This window comes from Siniperca chuatsi, linkage group LG21 (assembly GCF_020085105.1).
Source record: "Siniperca chuatsi isolate FFG_IHB_CAS linkage group LG21, ASM2008510v1, whole genome shotgun sequence".
Lineage (NCBI taxonomy): Eukaryota > Metazoa > Chordata > Actinopteri > Centrarchiformes > Sinipercidae > Siniperca > Siniperca chuatsi.
In genome coordinates this window covers 17,064,071-17,081,940 of record NC_058062.1, presented here as the reverse complement: position 1 = coordinate 17,081,940, position 17,870 = coordinate 17,064,071, and the positions used below count along the sequence as shown (strand labels likewise).

The 17,870-nt window shown below is 43.0% G+C and overlaps 1 protein-coding gene across 4 annotated transcripts; it reads right to left on the bottom strand.

Annotated features, from left to right (window-relative positions):
* Window positions 1-1,574: 1,574 nt before the first annotated feature.
* On the bottom strand, window positions 1,575-16,416 carry tcf20 (transcription factor 20). 4 transcript variants are annotated; one of them, XM_044182345.1, is made up of 6 exons: window positions 15,874-16,416; window positions 5,274-13,722; window positions 4,867-4,960; window positions 4,642-4,705; window positions 4,323-4,423; window positions 1,575-3,119 (listed from the first exon to the last, which is right to left on the bottom strand). In XM_044182345.1, the coding sequence occupies exons 2-6, from the start codon at window positions 12,450-12,452 to the stop codon at window positions 3,115-3,117; spliced, it is 7,443 nt and encodes a 2,480-aa protein (XP_044038280.1). In that variant the 5' UTR covers window positions 12,453-13,722; window positions 15,874-16,416; the 3' UTR covers window positions 1,575-3,114. The 4 variants fall into 4 exon arrangements, with proteins under 4 accessions (XP_044038280.1, XP_044038283.1, XP_044038281.1 ...); XM_044182348.1 differs by having other exon boundaries at window positions 4,656-4,705; XM_044182346.1 differs by having other exon boundaries at window positions 15,990-16,416.
* Between the last annotated feature and the right edge of the window lie 1,454 nt (window positions 16,417-17,870).

Below are 17,870 nucleotides of genomic sequence, written 5' to 3'. Positions count from 1 at the left end.
ACACACACACACACACACTCTTCTTTAATCCATCTGAATAAAACCCAAAACAGACAACTCTGTTCCATCTGTTTTCATTTTGATTCCTAGACTCATTTTCATCTGTTCCATTCATCTCTCCTGCTCTTATCTGCCCCCTCTTCCAATGCTTTCCAGTCCGTAAAAGCATGCAGCACTCACTGTTTTGATGTGAAAATCAACATGACCTTCAAATGGTGAATAAATATGTCAGATACACACTAGTACATGGACAATATTGCCCGGCAATACCATACACCAATTTGCAGTGACAACTATTTGACTCCACAAGAGGGGCTCTAAGGGTGGGTTATTTAATAACTGCAGTCAACCGCGATCACTTCAATGCAAATGTTTTATGTCGCTGCCAGAGGACAATGTGTCACTTAAAAAAAAAAACCCACACACATCCAAAACTGGATGTTGTTCAACACTGTTAATTATATAAAATTGTATATTGTTACAACACTTTTTTCATACAATTTAACTGCCCATTTTTAGGTCGGTTTGGTCAAATTTGCATTTGTACTACCACTTTGAGTAGCAACAGCTGAATGTTTCATCCATTTTTTCATTACTTTTAGTTAACTATTTCAACTGCTCATGCATTACCTTATTTTACCAGTATTTCACCATTTATCCATTACTTTTTGCTAATTATTTGAAGGGTTTATTCTTTTTATTCTTTTAACATTAAGCCTTAACATCAACTTTTGCTGATGTTGCTTCCTAACTAGTTTTCACACTATCAATTACTATAGTGTCCAGGTGTTGCAGCTGACTCAAATATATATATATATATATATGTATATATATATATATATATATATATATATGTATATGTGTGTGTGTGTGTGTAAATAAATTTAATTGTAATTTTATTTTTTTCATATTAACTGATGTAGCGCTTCTCTACTGCAAAAGCACTTAGGAATCACTGTCCTACTGTAAGCCATTGCAGCAGAATATATCAAACCTTGATTCATAACGTGGAGCCAGCGGCAGTTTCATTTATGACTAAATAAACCTGAGCTAATGCACAAGTTTACACTCAATCATATAAATGCCACTATGATGTTAAACATTTTGACACCTAACTTTTACCTAAAGTAAATCAGACATTTCAGTTTTGAGATTCTATTTTTACAATGAAGCTGCTCTAGTTCCTTTTAGTCAAATTCTTCAGTGTGACACTTTTTTCAGACACAGACTGACAGAAACACAGAATCCATGACATGTACAACAGTTTCTAGACTCAAGAGTGCATTCGTCTTCTAAAGTCTGAAAGAGAATGGGGTTATGCACTCCCCTCAAACTGAAAACACAGAAAGAAACAAGGGATAGAGGAAGCGTGTGTGTGTGTGTGACAGAAATAGAGACGGAGATAGTTTATATATGTGAGAATACGTGCAAAAAAAGAGAGAGGGAGCCAGAAAGTTTGGTACAAGTGAAAAGATATTGAGGCAGAAAAATGTCAGATGAAACTGAAACAGGTGGTTTTATCAGTGCAACAAAAGTGACAAAAATATGTTTCAGAAATAACAAGAGGAGCATACTTGAAGCATTTTTAAGTGTATTCATAATTCATATACATATTGACAGGTTTCTAATACAGCATGGTTTTGATAGTGTAACTGTCTTCTTCTCAGCTTGACTTTTTTTTTTTTACAAGAACAATAAAAAATGATAAAGACAACACCATGTACGACTCACTTTTAAATTTTATGGCAATGCATCTTTTGAATGGATTTTGCATCTCCCGATCAAATCGCTGCTGTGTCACTGAAGAATGAAACCATTCAAAAGTAAGGCTTACTCCCCATTGGCCAGTACAGCTGGCCAATCACAGCCGTTCATATGACACCCTCACCCAAGTTTTCAGTCTTCATCACTGTCCGAAGGACTGACACCTGTCAGTCAAACGTTACTTCCTATGTAGAACATACGCACTTGTGCACCCAGTACACAGTTCCACACCGGTGAAAACTCTTCAGTGTCCTGTCATCTTCAGCACGGTTAAAGATGGCAGACACGCATTAGTCCATAGTGTTATCTCCTCCTCTTACAAGGCCCTGTCCTTTTCTTTGCACATTAGGAACATTTGTACTTGAAAAATAAGATTGTGTCCATCTGATGTTTCATGATTACTATCTGTACCGTAAAAACCCCAGTGATGAAAAATAAGAACACTTTTCAAAAAGGACCAAAATGGAATCAAAGACCCAGATATCGTCATTTTTCAGTTTCTCACACACACACACACACTAATTTCTCATTCATACACGTGACTTTTGAAAGGCAACAGATGTCCGTTCTCCAAGGCAATAATGTCTTTGTGGCAAACTCGACCCTGACATTCCAGACATCACTCTGGCTCCTCCCTCTCCGGGAATGAAAATAAAAAATAAAAAAATCCAAATCATGTGTTGACTGAATATAAAGTGAGATACATCCATTTCATTTCATGAGTAAATAATGATGAGGATACAAAATAATAATGAGGACGACAATAATAATTGTGATCATCCTAATATAAGATAAGATACTAGTTGTGAGAGGATACAAAATTCTCTCCTTTTCTTGTCTGGGTTTGACACCCAACTTGATCCCAATACGCCTGTTCAAAGCAATCAAAAGAAAACCAGAAGAAAAAAAAAAGAAAAAGGTAAATGATGATAAACAAGAGTTTAACACTTTGAGGGTGTCTGAGGAAAAATCAAAGTAAGCCTAGAGAGGAAGTTTGTTTCTTTTGTTCTTTACAGAAAAGTTCCTTTAGTTCCTCCATCTGTCTTGACGTCTCACTTTATTCCACTTCGATCTTTGTAGTTTTTTTTATTTTAATTATTTACTTGTAGCTCCGTTCCTCTATGTTGCATGTCCATGTTTTTTTCTTTTTCTGCTTTTAAGTAAAGAGAAATAATTCTCTGAAAAAAAAAAAAAAAGGTTTCTTTTCTCCATTGTCTTAAATGTAAATAATGCTGATTCCCATTGAGAAATTGTACATTCCCTTTTGTTGTCACAGATGCCAGTCATGTCCTTTCACATTTGGGGCTGCTTCACAAACAAGTCTCATTTCTCAGTCTTCTATTGTCCAAACTAACCTAGGAAAGGGAACACAAAAAAAATTGAGGTTAGCATCATCACCAAGGCCTTTGCATTTTGTGTATTTTGTGTACCTAATCGCCATTTGACGATATCTACAGCAAAACGTAAGTAAGTAGATCCCATAATTCTAATACATATTTTAAATACTAGTCATAATGATAAACTACTCTTATCTTTTTACTCGTGAAGCTTTATTGTACTTTCAGTAACAAGATTTTACTCGCCACATGGGGCAGGGGGGGGCTTTTAAATCACGATGTTACGATGGTAGAGGGCTCAGTGGTCGATGGCTGTCAGCCCAACCCTAGTTTATATAGGGACTTTGCTGCTGTAAACATTACTGTAGCTGCTCAAGAAACAACATTTAGTTAAAATTCAATTCTAATCCGGTTCTGAATTTTTCTTTTTTTTTAAAGAAATGATTTAGTAGTGAAAAAGAACCAATAATAGTAGTAGTATCAATAAAATCCTAATGACACCCATCCCTAAACAAGGAGTTTAACACTACAATTTGTCAAAAAACACTACCTTTATTGGGGACCCACTCGATTTCCCTGGGACCCACTCAAATGACCAACTGTGGCAGGAGTACAGCCACTAAGGTAAGGTGATGAGGAGTGTGAGAGCAGGATGATTTTCCTCAACAGGAGTATAGGAACCAGCCAACAAAAGAGTATGGAGAAGCTGTTGTGTTGCTGCATGAAATTAGATTGTCTGAATAGAAAAGGTATAAACAGCCCTGAAGCAACAAATTACCCAAATTGTCCATTTACTGAAGGTCCGTTAATGAGAAACCAGTCTACCACCAAATAATGAAAAAACAGTGTTTCCCAGCTGAAAATTTATTTGCGGTAATCGAACCCGTTGGGTGGTGAGGTGGGGTTTTACACTAGAGAGTTGGCAGCAGAACTGCATTACATTAAATGCTAACATCTAATTAGGGAGGTTGTGTTCTCCAGTCTATGTGATTTTATATGGATGCACCAATCTAGCACACTAGTTCATACTTTGAAAAGCATTTCCATTCCAATTTTTGAACGAAAGAATTAATAATAATAATATTGTATGTCGGCAACACTGAACGTTATGAACAAATAATGTGTTAATGAAAACGCCCTGAATGTTCTGACTATGACACATGCTGAAAACACACATATAAATACAGGTACACAAACACATACAACTGAGTCTAAACTTACAGCTCCCAGACTCCTGTGTCTCTTCGTCTTCTCCACTTCTCTCAGCCTCTCTCTGACTGCTCCAGGTAAACTGACTTGGCTGGCCGGATGCTCTGGGTAAACTGAGCGAAGAAAAGAGGAGGAGAGGAGAGCGAGAGAAAGAAAGAAAAAAAGAAAGAAAATTCTTGGGGTTAGAGGAAGAGATTGGAAGAAATGAAGCGTAACGGCTCAGTCAGTGATTGGGGTGTGAGGAACTAGAGTGGCAAACGTAAAAGAGAGAGGATTTTCACAGAATAACACAAAACGAAATTTCCCTAGAAAAAAAGGTATGAAAACCAACCTCTCCTTCTTTACCTTGTGCTTCGGACACCGCAGTGAGAAGTTATCTTCGTTCAGAGAGCAATCTGGAAGGGGGACAGAAAATATCAGTACTGTGCAGATATTGCCACACAGAACTCCTACAGTACTGCTACTTTAAACAGGCACAAATATAACATTATTGGGAAACAGTATTTTCCATTAACTCACTTTTTACAGTGCGCCTGTATTTAATGCATCCACTCACCTGCTTCAATAGCGCACAGGTAGTGGTAGCGAAGTGTACAGCCTTTACTGTAGCAGCCCAGGGTTGAGCCAACCATCTCACAGTATGAGCAGCACTGTGCATAGACAGACAGAATGGCAAAGAAGAAATCAATACATCTTAAAGCTGTACTAGACAGTGAAGAACAGCTAAGGGCGTAGTAAAATGATAAAAAAAAAATCAATAAACACATAACACTATTAAAAATATACTGTAGTGCATTTTTTATACGTTAATTCATAACATATGAACCACTGACATGTCTGTTTATCAGTTAACACTGGAATACAAAACTGCCTTTTAAACAGTTACAGTCAACACCAGAAAAACAAGTTATATATCTGAAATATCCCAAAACAAAACAGGTCGAATAGATAGAGGACACTCACTGTTTCTCTGGCGCCATCTAGTGCCTCCTGCAGGCCATACAGTCTCCCATTGACAAGGTACACTCCACTGGTCCACACTATACATCCTTCGTGGACCCACAGCTCCTCTGGGTCCATGGGCATCTGAGGCAGCTGGGCGAGTTGTGCCAAGGGTCCCAGGGAGTCCAAGGCCGGCGGAGGGGGCTGGAAGGGCAGGGATGCCTTACTGTTGGATGGTACCATTCTGGGGGAATCCTCACTAGATTTGTGCCTTCTTTTAAAGCGGGGATGTGAGGTCAGCTTTCTGTGTTGAGGTCGTTGTTGAGCTTCGTCTGTTGGATGCTGCAGCGGTTGCTGTTTTTGCGTCTGTTGCTGGTCAATCTCAAGGTCTGGCTCTCTCTTAAGCTCAGGGATAGTTCGGATATCTAGATTCATGTCCCAGGTTAGAGATGTTGTTTTACTAGTGGTGGGGGAGGAGTCGGTGTTACTGAGCTTGCCAGCCACATGCATAATCATTTCCTCTCTACCAGCTATGGAGGCAGTTCTGACTGCAGTGGCAAGAGATGTTGGGTTTGAATCTAGGCTGATGGCATAGTCGCTCTCAGTTGAGGGCTTGGTAAACTGAGCATCGTGTGTTTGTATGTCTTGGATAATGCTCAAAGCATTCAAGCTTATGTCTGAATTTGGTCCTGTTTTGTTTGTGCCTGTGGTTGCTTGACATTGTCTGACCTGGGGCGGGTTCTTGGGGAGCTTTGCAGCATATTCAGCTGGATAGAAAGGCCCATATAGATCTCCAAGGTGTTTGTAATTTGCCCATTTCTGACACAGGCAGCAAAGCAGGCGGCCAGAGTGATTGGTCTCTGTAATCACGGGGCCTGAAACAACATAGCCAGATGAAGGAAGTGCTTTTCCTGACTGAAGTGTAGTTTCCACCTCGTCTGTCTCCCTTTTCTCTGATTCTCTGTCTCTCCTAGATAACTGGGAGGAAAGAGCTGAGGTCAGGAGAGAATCAATTCCACTCCCGCTTGCTTTCCCTCCGACTGCACTACGCTCTCCTTTCATCTTGTCCTCCTCGGCATTTACAATGGTGCACACTGCCCCAATCTCTGGTATTTTGTTCTCCACATGTATGTGTGGAACAAATGGGCCCTTTCTATTTGGGTCCACAAAAACTCTATTCGTACCGAGGCTCCCTCCTGCCCCTAAAGGTGTATCTGGGTCATCTTTGGCCACTGATGGTGACGTCACTGTGGCTCCTCTCCTTCTCCTCCTCTGACGTCCTCTTGCTCCTAGTGGCTCATCTTCATCTTTCACACCTCTGCGTCTCCTTCGCACAGGTTTGACCTCAATCTCTGGCTGTGTGTCCTCACTCTCAACATCTACTTTCACTACCTGGGTTAAAATGGGTGGGGCCAGCGGGGGAGTGTTATTATTGTCTGTCAGAGGGGGTTCTGCAGGGGCTGGTGTGCTGCTGGTAGCCTGCACTGTTGGTGGGGTTGTGGCAGCAGCTATAGTTGGAGTGGGTGGTGCTGGAGGAGCACTCAGAGTTGTGCTCTGAGCCTGGGCTTGAGACGGGCCCTGTGCCTGTGTTTGGGCTGGGTTCTGGGCCCGTTTTTGTTTATTCACGCTCCCTACAGGCCTGCCCTTCTTCTTGCCAGATGGGAAATAGCCTTTAGGCACAATATTCTCTGGTGGCTTAGAATCTTGTGGCGACAGACTGGACCTACCAGAGGACATCTGATGTTGTCTATTCAGCATGTGTCCTTGAGCCTGGCTATGGTGGGGTGGGGTGGTTCCATAGTAGTCACTGCCAGGATAATCATCAAATCCAATGCCAGATTCTTGAAGTTTCTGACGAAGAAGATTAGCAGCAGACTGCTCTCCTCTTCTTGTCTCAAGTTGCTGGTAAGTGTTGGTGAAATGTTGAATGTCTGACAGGGCGGATGAAGATGGAGGTGGGGAACCCTGGACTGGGCGAGGAAGAGGCGGAGGAGGGGGTAAAGGTCCAAGCAAAGCAAAATCCTCCTTGTCACCAGATGCTGATGCCACAGCAGCTACTAATCCAAAGTCAAAGTCTTGTTGTTTAAGGGCTTGGGACGTCTGATGAGGATCACATGGGTAGGCAGACAGTGGTAAAGGCCCAGTCTCATCAACTACTCTGAAGGGAATCATGTCGTTTAATGAGTGACTTTCATCCATGTAACTATCATCCCCTCCTGCGACCCTAGGGAAATGCACTAAGTCTTGGTCCTGTGAATCATTAAACTGTGGTATTTCTGAGTGAGAGAAGCCTGAGTAATGATTTGACTCATCAGCATGGCCTGCTGGCTTTTTAATATTTGGTGTGATTTTCTGCACTATTGCCTCCAGTTTCAAACCTCGTCCTTTCCTGGGAGGCAAAATCTTGGTATTACCACTTGATGGAGACAGAGGTTGTGAATAAGTATTCTCTCCGAGCAGAGGGGAAGAGAGCCTGGGACATGGGATATCTGAATTGGATGAGTCATCTTCATTGTGATGGCTAGACTCAGAGTGAGCCCCAGGGGAGTGATGTGAATTTGTGGCAGCTCTCTGCTGAGATGCATCCTGGAGTTGCCTTTTGGCAGGAATAGGAGAGATAAAAGAACGAACTCTCCTTCGCAATATTAGCGGATTTGTGTCTCCAGAACCTCCAGCTTTAGTCTGACGCTGCACCTGTGGCTGAGTGGAGTTCATGTTAGCAGAAGGCTTAGTGGAGCTGGATGGAGGGGGTGGGCAGGGATGTTTGGCTTCTTCTGCGGCTCTTCTGGAAACCTCAGGTTCAACAGCATTTTGGCCATGAGTCATTTGTGGAAGAACAGGGCCGTGTGAAGCTACAGGCGCAGGAGGAAGGGGAGGAGGTGGTGGGGGAGGCGGTTGTGTTCTGTAGTACGAGTCTCCTTCTATCATTCTAGCGCCTTCTCTTCCAGGGTGTGTGGACTCCCACATTTTCAAATCAAAGTAAGCACTTTGATGATGGAGTGAAGTTTTGGTTGCATGTTGTTCACTGGGCATGTCAGTCATCCTCTGTCTCTGTTCTGATTGGCTGACCTTATGTCTTCCTGTAGAAGAACCAGGCTGCATCATCATCTCCTTTGATGGCCTGTTCATTGCTTTTACCCAGTCATTCATGTCATGGGGGTGATGAGGGGGGCCACGAGGGTGAGCATACATTTGAAGCTTATTTGGGGCTTGAGTCTGGGGGGATACATTTTGGTATGGATGGTGGGAGGGAAAATGGGGGTTACTGCGTGGCATCATATTCCCTTCTCTTGTATCTCCATATCGATATCCAGGAAAACTGCTGCCACTGCCAGTTGATAAATCAACACCATGAAGATAGGACTGATGCCTTGTAGGTGAAGATAAAGGATTAGTGCTCATAGGATGAGAAGGCAAGGGGGTAATATCAATATTACCTCGCCTATAGGGGTGAGCATTCATTACAACAGATGAGTGAACAGATTTGGAATGATACTCCAAATCAGCCTCATTAGCTCCACCACTGCCATGATGATCAGTTTGTAAATTTGCAGCGTCTGGGCCAGCCTCTTTTGATGCTGTTTCCATTTTCACCACTTGTTTCTCTCCAGTATCCTTTTTACTCAGATCATTGGCTGCTGCTGGAGAGGAAAATGGCTGTTGAATCACAGAGGCTCCACTCTGACTTTTCTCCCGCTCTCTCTCTCTGTCACTTTCCCTGTCCCTCTCTGGTGTGCTGCGTCGGTTTGGCGACACATCACAGATGACAGAGCGCCGCTCTGATGGGGCCAATATGGAGCCTGATGATTTTTGAGACTCAGTTTGACCAATGCTGCCTGTTAGCGGCTCTGGCTCTTGCAAAAGGAGCTCCTGCACGGCAGAGGATGCAGTGGACACATTAGATAACGCTTTTCTCGGTGGTAGAGAATAGTCAGCTAAGTTTATATGCTTCGGTGGGGGTTGCTGAGATTCTGTAGCCTGTACTAAATGACTCTGGGACACACCCACTTCAGTTTTTTCAGCATTTTGCAATAGCTTAGTGTTTGAGATTTCTGATTTCACTGAGGACTGAGGATCTGTGGTAAAATCAGACTCACTTCCATGCCTCTGGTTTGGATGTGGGGGCTTTGCAGAGCTACCCATTTGGGCAGAATGAGCTGAAGCCTCAGTTACTCCGCTTTGCATCCGCATACTTTCAGTCATACTATACGGGTGTCTGGTTTGAAACTGTTGTTGAACTTGGAGATGGGCAGGAAATGCCTGCTCTGGTCTGCTATAGCGTCGATCTAAATTGTAACCTTGAAGAACCTCTTGTAAAAGACTTGGAAATTGCTGCATTTGAGAATTATCCTCATGACCTTTAGCTCCTGCTCCGTGCCCTCTCTTCACCAAAGCCTCTGCTACAGAACCACCATCTTTTGGATGCACAGGGCCATAACCAGTTTGTGATTGTTGGTACCCCAAGTATCTGGAATTTGATTCCATTACACCCGCTGGGCCAGCCCTCCCTCTGTTCTTCATTGACAAATCTGAGCCATATGTTGATTCTGGGTGGCCATATTTATGTGGTCCAGACTGGGGAGGATTTTGAGACCGTCCAATATTTGATTTCTGGTGAAGGGAGGAATATAGACTCAGATCTACACCTTCCTCCCCATTATGGCTGCTTGACTCTCTTAAGTAAGACGGTTTCTCTTCTATACAGTTGTCTTGGGGATGCTTGCTCTTTTCAGTGTGACTTCCCTCAGACCGAGCTGAAACAATCACACCAACAGTGCTGGCATTCTGCTGTTCCTCATATGTGTGCTTTTCTTCCCTCTCATTATTGGTTAATCTGGATGCAGTGTGCAACCTATTTTCTTTGTCCTGACCATTTTGTGTATTGACTTCTCCATCTCGTTGCATTTGGCTACTGCCTTTCTCTGTTTTCTCAACTACGCCTTCACTTTCATTTTTAATTTCTGTTGTCTTCCTATGACCACCTCTGTGGTCATTATATGTTAAACCAGGGTCTGACACGCAATTTGGCAACGGAGGAGGAATACTGGAGGAGGTGGATGAGGGGGATGAGGAAACTGGAGGTGTTGAATGTGAAGTTGGGCCAGTCTCTGATGATTGACATCCAAAGGATGGCGATGATGATGAAGAGGGAACGTGAATTTCATTTGCTTTTGTTTCAGAAACAATTGGTTCTTTTGACGGTGGGTCAGAGATGACTGTTTTACCATTAGATGCTTGTCCAGTCTGTGTTTGACTCTGAGACGGAGGGTGATAGCCAGTTGGTTCAGATCCACTGCTTGCACCACTCATCTGCCTCACCCTCCCATGTTCCCCCTCGGAAAACTGCTCCTCACGCTCCACCTTGGTCCCTGATGAGCCTCCAACTGACATCAATGAGGAGTCTTCATCAGCACCAGCATCTAAGCTGGCACCATCACCAATCCCCACTGCACTTCCATCTTTAACTGTGCTAGTACTTGAGGTCGCACTTGCATTTGGACTCCTTGGTTGTGATGGGGGCACGCCATGTGTTGCCTGTTGCATCTGCCCCCCATCTTTCCCCTTCTTCTGTGAAAGCACTGTGTCAGTGAGGAGCATGTGTTGAACTGTGTTTGGTAAATTGGCTACTTGTGAGCTCAAGGCATTAAGACTATTCAGACCAGCATCCTGCATTTTGTCAAGTGGAGAAGCTGAATAAACACAGGAGCCTTCCTCTCGAGATCCAATTCCTGTGCCTACACCCATTTTGTTGCGGCCTGTTGGAGGAAGACTGCTCCCTCCAACTACACTCATGCTGTGGGCTTTATGACTGCCACTGCTACCACAACTACTGATGCTGCTATTTGAGTTGGGAGTGGGACTTAACTGAGGCATGGTTTGCAGTAATTTACCCTGACCATGGCTGCTACGGGGGTTTGATGTAGGAGGATGTGAAGGACCATGACCTGAGGGGTTTCCATGTGCCTCTGAGACACCCATCAAAGGGGAAGGAGAGGAGCTACAACTGGGGGAATGCATCGCAGAGGCAGCTGGAGAGGGGTTGGATATTGGGCTAAAGTTTTGGTTAATTTGGGTTTGTTGAGCATTGGGATGCATTGGGGATTTGGCTATTTCTTGAGATGCTGCTTGAGGTATACTGGGATTGGAGGCTTGATGATGTTTAGCATATATGGAGCCTGGAGAGGGGCCCTGGTGTTGCATCTTGAGAGAGTTGTCATAACCTACTCCTAAATTGTGCTGTGAGTTGCGGTGCTGTAGTGTGGCTTGCTTGTGAAGTGAATGTGTCTGTGGGGAAAATCCAGGATAATTTGAAGCATGGTAACTCTGTTGAACATTCTCCATTGGCCCCACATTGTTAGCAGCAACTGAACTGGAGACTGAGTTTGAACTGGAGTTGACACTGGGAGAACTGTTGACTTTAGGATCGAACCCAGAGCTAGCAGCCCCGTCGAGATATCTCTGTGGAGGGGGGCTATACATTCCTGATGACCCCGTGGATGCACTACCCTGTGGGGAGTAGTGTGGGTACTGAGGGGTCATTCTGTGCCCAGAGTGTGGATAGCTCCTATGCTGCTGTCCATGGTGAACAGCTGGGAAGGTTTGCCCATGCTGGCGGTGCTGCATCTGAGAACCTGGCACTGACTGCATTGCAGGGTTCTGACTTATATTGTACTGATGAGAAGGAGAGAACGTTCCAGCACCAGCACCTCCACCTGAACCAGCACTGGAGCCATAGTCTACTGGATATGGTGACATCAGGCCAGATGATGGTGCAGAGCCAGACCCAGCATGCCGGTATTGGTGAGGTATATGTCCATCAATATTAGGGTACCCAAAGCCTGCCCCATAACCCAGCCCCCCCCTTCTGTGTCTGTCCTTTCCACCCATTGAAAAATAATAATCCATGACATCCTTCCTGTAAGGGTTGTTAGTGTTACCACTGTGAATGTTACCCTGTGTTGGCGGTGGCTCCACAGCTCCTCTGTTTCTGGCACTGTAAGCAAGCATGTGGCTTGCTTGACTGGGATGGTGATGGCCTCTGTGCAGGCTCTGCTGTTGCATCCCTGTGTAATCATCTGTCATCCTTGGGGAGATCTGGGGGTCTGCTGGCTGAGGGGGATACAGAGGTCCCCCTCCACCCCTCCCACTGAACCCCGGGGGGAGGGAGGAGGGAGCCGGACTGTTAGAAAAATTTTGCATTGTTTTTCCAAGTTTGGATTAAAAACGGAAATATCTGTCAGTGTCTATACCAGGGAATGCTTCTGATCAGAAACTGGAAGGCTTATGGCAGTAACCATAAACGACAAAGAGAGAGTCTATGGCCTGGCAGTAAAACAAGGAAATGCTTTCGAAATCCACCAAAGAGTTCAAGCTGAGGAATATATATTGCAGATGTTATCACTTTTTGTAGCAGAAAGTTGGTAGGGAGGTTGATCAGACAATGTTTCTATCAATATATGAAAAGGCCAAATGGTAAAAATCTTACTTCTTCAGTGTGATGATGGTATGTTTGTTTCTTTTTTTTCTTTTTCTTTTTTTTTTTATTTTTAAAAAAAGGTCCACTTAACAGCTGGGTCTTAAAAAAATGGAATTTTCAAAAAAAAAAAAAAAAAGAAGTGAGAGAGATTTGTAGTGAAGCAGGTTTCTACTGCATAAGAATACAGGACTACAAGTGTAGTGCAGTCAATCCCATGAAGCTGAAGCAGTTTGGCACTGAGCAGGCAATATTATGGACGACACCACCACCATGTGAGATGTTCACCCTCAAATGTCTTTATGTGCATACGCTCTGGTATAATAACAGCTCAAGCAAACAGAGCTATGTTAGGATTAAATTATGTTGTCATCCAATAGCATCTTGTGCCAAAAGACAAAAATCTCAATAAAACCATTGAGACTGTGTTCCGTCTCAACAATCCTTCAGTTCGTCAATATGTGTAAGTTTGCCGGGACCTGACTCACACCTGTGTGAGACGAAAACTGCAGTAACTCGAATCAGGAGGTCTGAATACAGACCCTCACTAAACACTCCCAGAGGCAAACACTCCATTGATATTCTCATCAGCTCTTGGATGCAGAGTGTAATACTTTTTGAGATGTTCTTTTTCTTGGTCATTCCCTTTCAAATACTGTTTTCTTTTTTTACTTTTTTGTACTGCATGCATTCACTCAGACTGTAGAAGACTTTGGTCCCTATTTAGTAATTGTTCTGTCCTTGACTCTGTGTTCAGATTCTTCGTGGCGCTCTCCTGTATCTTCAGCATGTAGCTGTCTTACCTTACCTGTTTTTTTCTGTCAACCATCATTTAATTCTACCTAGTTCCATGGCAACAATTTTCCAAAAGGAGGGTAATCCATTTATTCCACTTCAAGTTCAGTCAATTCAAGCTCCTGTTTTCTGTTTCTCTTCAGTATTTCCATGCAGATAAGTTCATTTTCCAGGAGCTGCTGACCAGAAGCCTTCACAACTCTGCAAATACAAAAGATGATTCAAAAAAGTTAGCAGGCAAAAATGAAAAGGTACCATTTATTTACAATACCTTGTGCTAAAGCGCTGTTGTTGTAATTGAATAATTATAAAGAGAAATGCACTGTGGTCAAACAATAATATTAGAAAGCCTTTTGGGGCTAGTTTAATATTCTGTATTTTTATTAATTTAATTTCAACAATTCAGTGGTAAATTATGGCATATTTCCCCATACGACTACAAACAAAATGAATGAAATTAGTTTTTGAGCCTCTGTTTAGGCCTTCTGCAAATTTGATGACCTTATTTCAAAATTGCTGTGGTGAGGCTGTGTTCACTGAAAAAGAAAAACTCATTGCTGATCTAGGATCACATATTATAGATCACAACAGCATTCCCCACAAGCGGACTTATTTTTAGTGGTCCGCCGCACTAATCACAAATAGATTCACCAAACCAACAATAATGTTAACATTACTTAATTGTTGCATACACTATCTATTCAACTCCATACTTCACCACTAAAAAGGCTTGCTGGCCTCATATAATCACTCCTATTTTAATAGGCATGTATTGTTAAAGCTCCAACCACAGTAAAGATTGTACTCTCAGTGCATAAGTTATCTCTTCTGACTGATAACAGGTGGAGAGAAAAGTGGGCTGGCAGCAGCATCCAAATAAGGCAACAAAGTAACATAGACAAAGTCACATACACTACTTCACATGTAAACAAACAGCCTCGTGGAGCCAAGTCAGAAGCAGTCCATCTCCCACCTCTTTAAAAACAGACTAAAGACCATTAACTTTAGTGCATTTAACTTGTGTTAATGGGATTTAATTATTATGGGTGACAATTAAAGGGATGACGCCACCTTTATGGGGTCAGCGCCCATAATTGCTAAGCGTGACACAAGCCTCTATTGTCTCCCTCAGATACACTGTAAAATGGTTAATGGCCCTAACACAACTTTGGGTGACTTTTGTTGTAGTAGTGTACTTACTCTGAGCCACACAATAACAAGTCCTCACTGTTTATGATTATAGCTATTAGTATAACTAGTGTTATTTGTCTGCCAATCTTATCATTAGTGTGAATCTTCACCAATGTAAAGTATTGTTTGTTTGGTTTTTTTACCACAGAGGAAGTGATAAACAGTTGAATGAAGAACGTGGGAAAACACAGGAGGGCTACCAAACAAACTGCTCATACCTTGTAAATCAAACTGAGTCAAACATACTGCACACAGGTCTATGTTCAAGTGTCACATACATATAAGGGTCAAAGCTAGTGGGTGATGCAGTGAAAAACAGGTAAAGTTAGAAGGACAATATTGATCTCCATCTGCCTACTAGCCCATATCTTGATTACTAATTAATCACAGCAGCTCACTGTGCACGACCAGGCAGCAGCATTCACAAAACACAGAACAGTGCAGCATTACTAAAAATTGGCTCAATGCAGTCTGTCAGCAAGTCAATCAGTTGCATAGCTGCCTAATTGATAAGAGCATACGCAATGTTTTTGGGTTGTTGTTTTTTTAACAGATAATGATCAAACGCCAGTTATATTTTGATGGTTTGTCGTCTCAGATTGTCATCAACACAACATTGGCTTTTGTAACATAGCCTTAGTAGCTACATTAGCCAATAGCAAGGTATACGCATTACAATTAGCCTTGTATTGCTGCCTCTTTTAGCTTTGTAAGGTTAGCGTTAGCTAAAATACCTCACATACTGCGAATTAAATATTCGAGCTAGCCGCATATGTTTGGAGCTAGCTAAGCTACAAACCACTAGTTAGCATCGTAGCAAGCTAGCTAATTAGCGTTTATTACATTATTCCAAGCATTTGAGAACGTGCACAAAACGATAGTTACAGCAGGCTAAAGGCACGGGGCAGCCAAGCAGCGTTTAGCTACAAAAGAGAGGTGATTAGGTGCAGATGTTTCCCCCTCAGAAATCCAGTGGGGCTGTGAGTAAATGGGTTAGCTAGCATAAATAACGTATACTGGCAAGAGACCTGGTGTGGGTAACAGTTACTGCATCAGAAAATTATCATCACGCAGTCTTCCTTGAATAAACAGAGCTAACGTTTGCCAGGGAGAGGCAAGTCAGTCAGGAGACAGGCTAGCTAACATACTCTCAATGCATACCTGAAAACGTAGCAATACAAGGCCCCTCGAAGACTGAAAGGCTGTTTTGTGACAATCCCGCTGCTGTGGCAGGAAACCCCAGTCTAGAGTCGACTGCTCCGCCGCTTTTCCCTCACCCTTTTGAGTCCAGACAACCCCGACCAGCGGCGGCGAAGTCGGGGGGCCCGTCACGACACTCAGATCCCGGGCCTTTCTTTCGATTTCCCCTATTTTCTTTTGTCCTCACCTCCAAAAATGATGAGAGCAGCGCACAATCGGGGTGCCTGTAGGTCCCGTAACCAGTGAGGTCCATACACCCCCGCCCCCTCCCCTCTTGTTCCCTCGCCTCTCTCTCCCTCTTTCACACACCGCTTAGGTGATTCCACCTATCTCGAACTAAAATTGAACACATTGCCATCTCACAAGCCTCCACTAACACATGAAGATCTCAAACGTCAGTTTCCGTCACTAAATTGCATTTGCATGCCTTCATCAGTAGCTCGACCTATTCGTTTTCCTGTTAGACTACTGTTTTTTTTTCTTGCAACAGAAAGACCGCCTTGAAAATGCATACACACTCATATTCCTGCACCCCCTCCCTCATCTCTCTCCATCACATCCCTCCAACTCCCCTCCCTCTCTGAAGCTTTTGCTATTTCACTGCTTTTCACCTATTTCTACCATAAAATCTAAGATTAATATTGCAAATGCAATTTTTGCATGTCTGGACTTAGCGTTTTATCACAGCTCCTTTGTTCTTATTTCATCTCAAGTGAAAATGAATTAGAGTAGCCTAATGAAGACACCAGGGTACAAAGGCAATATGGAGAGGAGACAGGACTGAATAGAATGGAAGGTTATGTCTGAAATGAATAAGTCAATAACAGATAAAAGACAATTTGTGAGCAAATGCCTGCATTAGAGGAAGATTGCAGTGCGATGGATGAAGCTTGTTAAGTCTATTGTGGTCTCTTAATGCTGAAAAGCAGACCCATTGTACACACAGTGCAGCTATATTGTTTTTTTTTCCCACAAAGAAAAGCCACTTAAATCATTACCATGATATCTAGCCATTGGTTATGTTTGACGGGACACCCTCAGAACATCATCATGGCCAGAACAACAATGGAGGTGCTACAAACAGAATCCTATTCCCATTAAATTTATTGTGTTGTCTCTGCCTGAGCTTATCTGCTCTCACACAGGGCCAGTGAGTGCAGTGCAGACCCACTCACACTCTCCTACCATCATAACGATGTGCCCTATGCCCCCCATCCACGGTGCTGCACTTTTAATGTACTGCTGTGTGTCATACATGCACACACACACACACACACACACACACACACACATTCACAACAACATACATACTATACAAAGAAACAACACACACGCACAGTCACCAAAATCCAGACTGAAATGCACAAACACACACAAACAGCATACACATCCGTATGCAGTCATTCACTTAACCTGTCAATCACAAGAGTAAAATCTCGCAGTTTCTAAACAACAGTTCAATACATTTCATTCCCTTGCAGATACACGTCTATTTCTATCATAGTTGCCATAGCAACTGCATCACAGAGCCTTAACTGTGGATAATTTTCAGGCTACGTATCTACACTTGCTTTTTACATGTGCGATTTCATGCAGACTCTCTTGTTTGCTGGCACAAATCTTCAACCATGAATCACTTGCAAGCACTTGTGTACTTGTATTGCCACTGAGTCGAGGTGAAAGAGCTGAGAGGCGAGATAAAGGGCATTGATACTCTGAGCCAGCAAGTCAGCCAGCCAGGCCTATCCAATCAACAGGAACGCCTGCTGGGATACACACAGACTCTATCCATCACGGACAAGGTCACAAAATCTTCTACAGAGGAGGCTCAAAGCACACAGTTGTAAAGAAAGCAACCAGTTTTGAACACGCTTTATGCCGTCCACATCTTTCTTCCACACACAGTCCTACAGAACCGTTCTCTCTCTTCTGTGTCGTTGCCAAAGTTTGATGCTTTT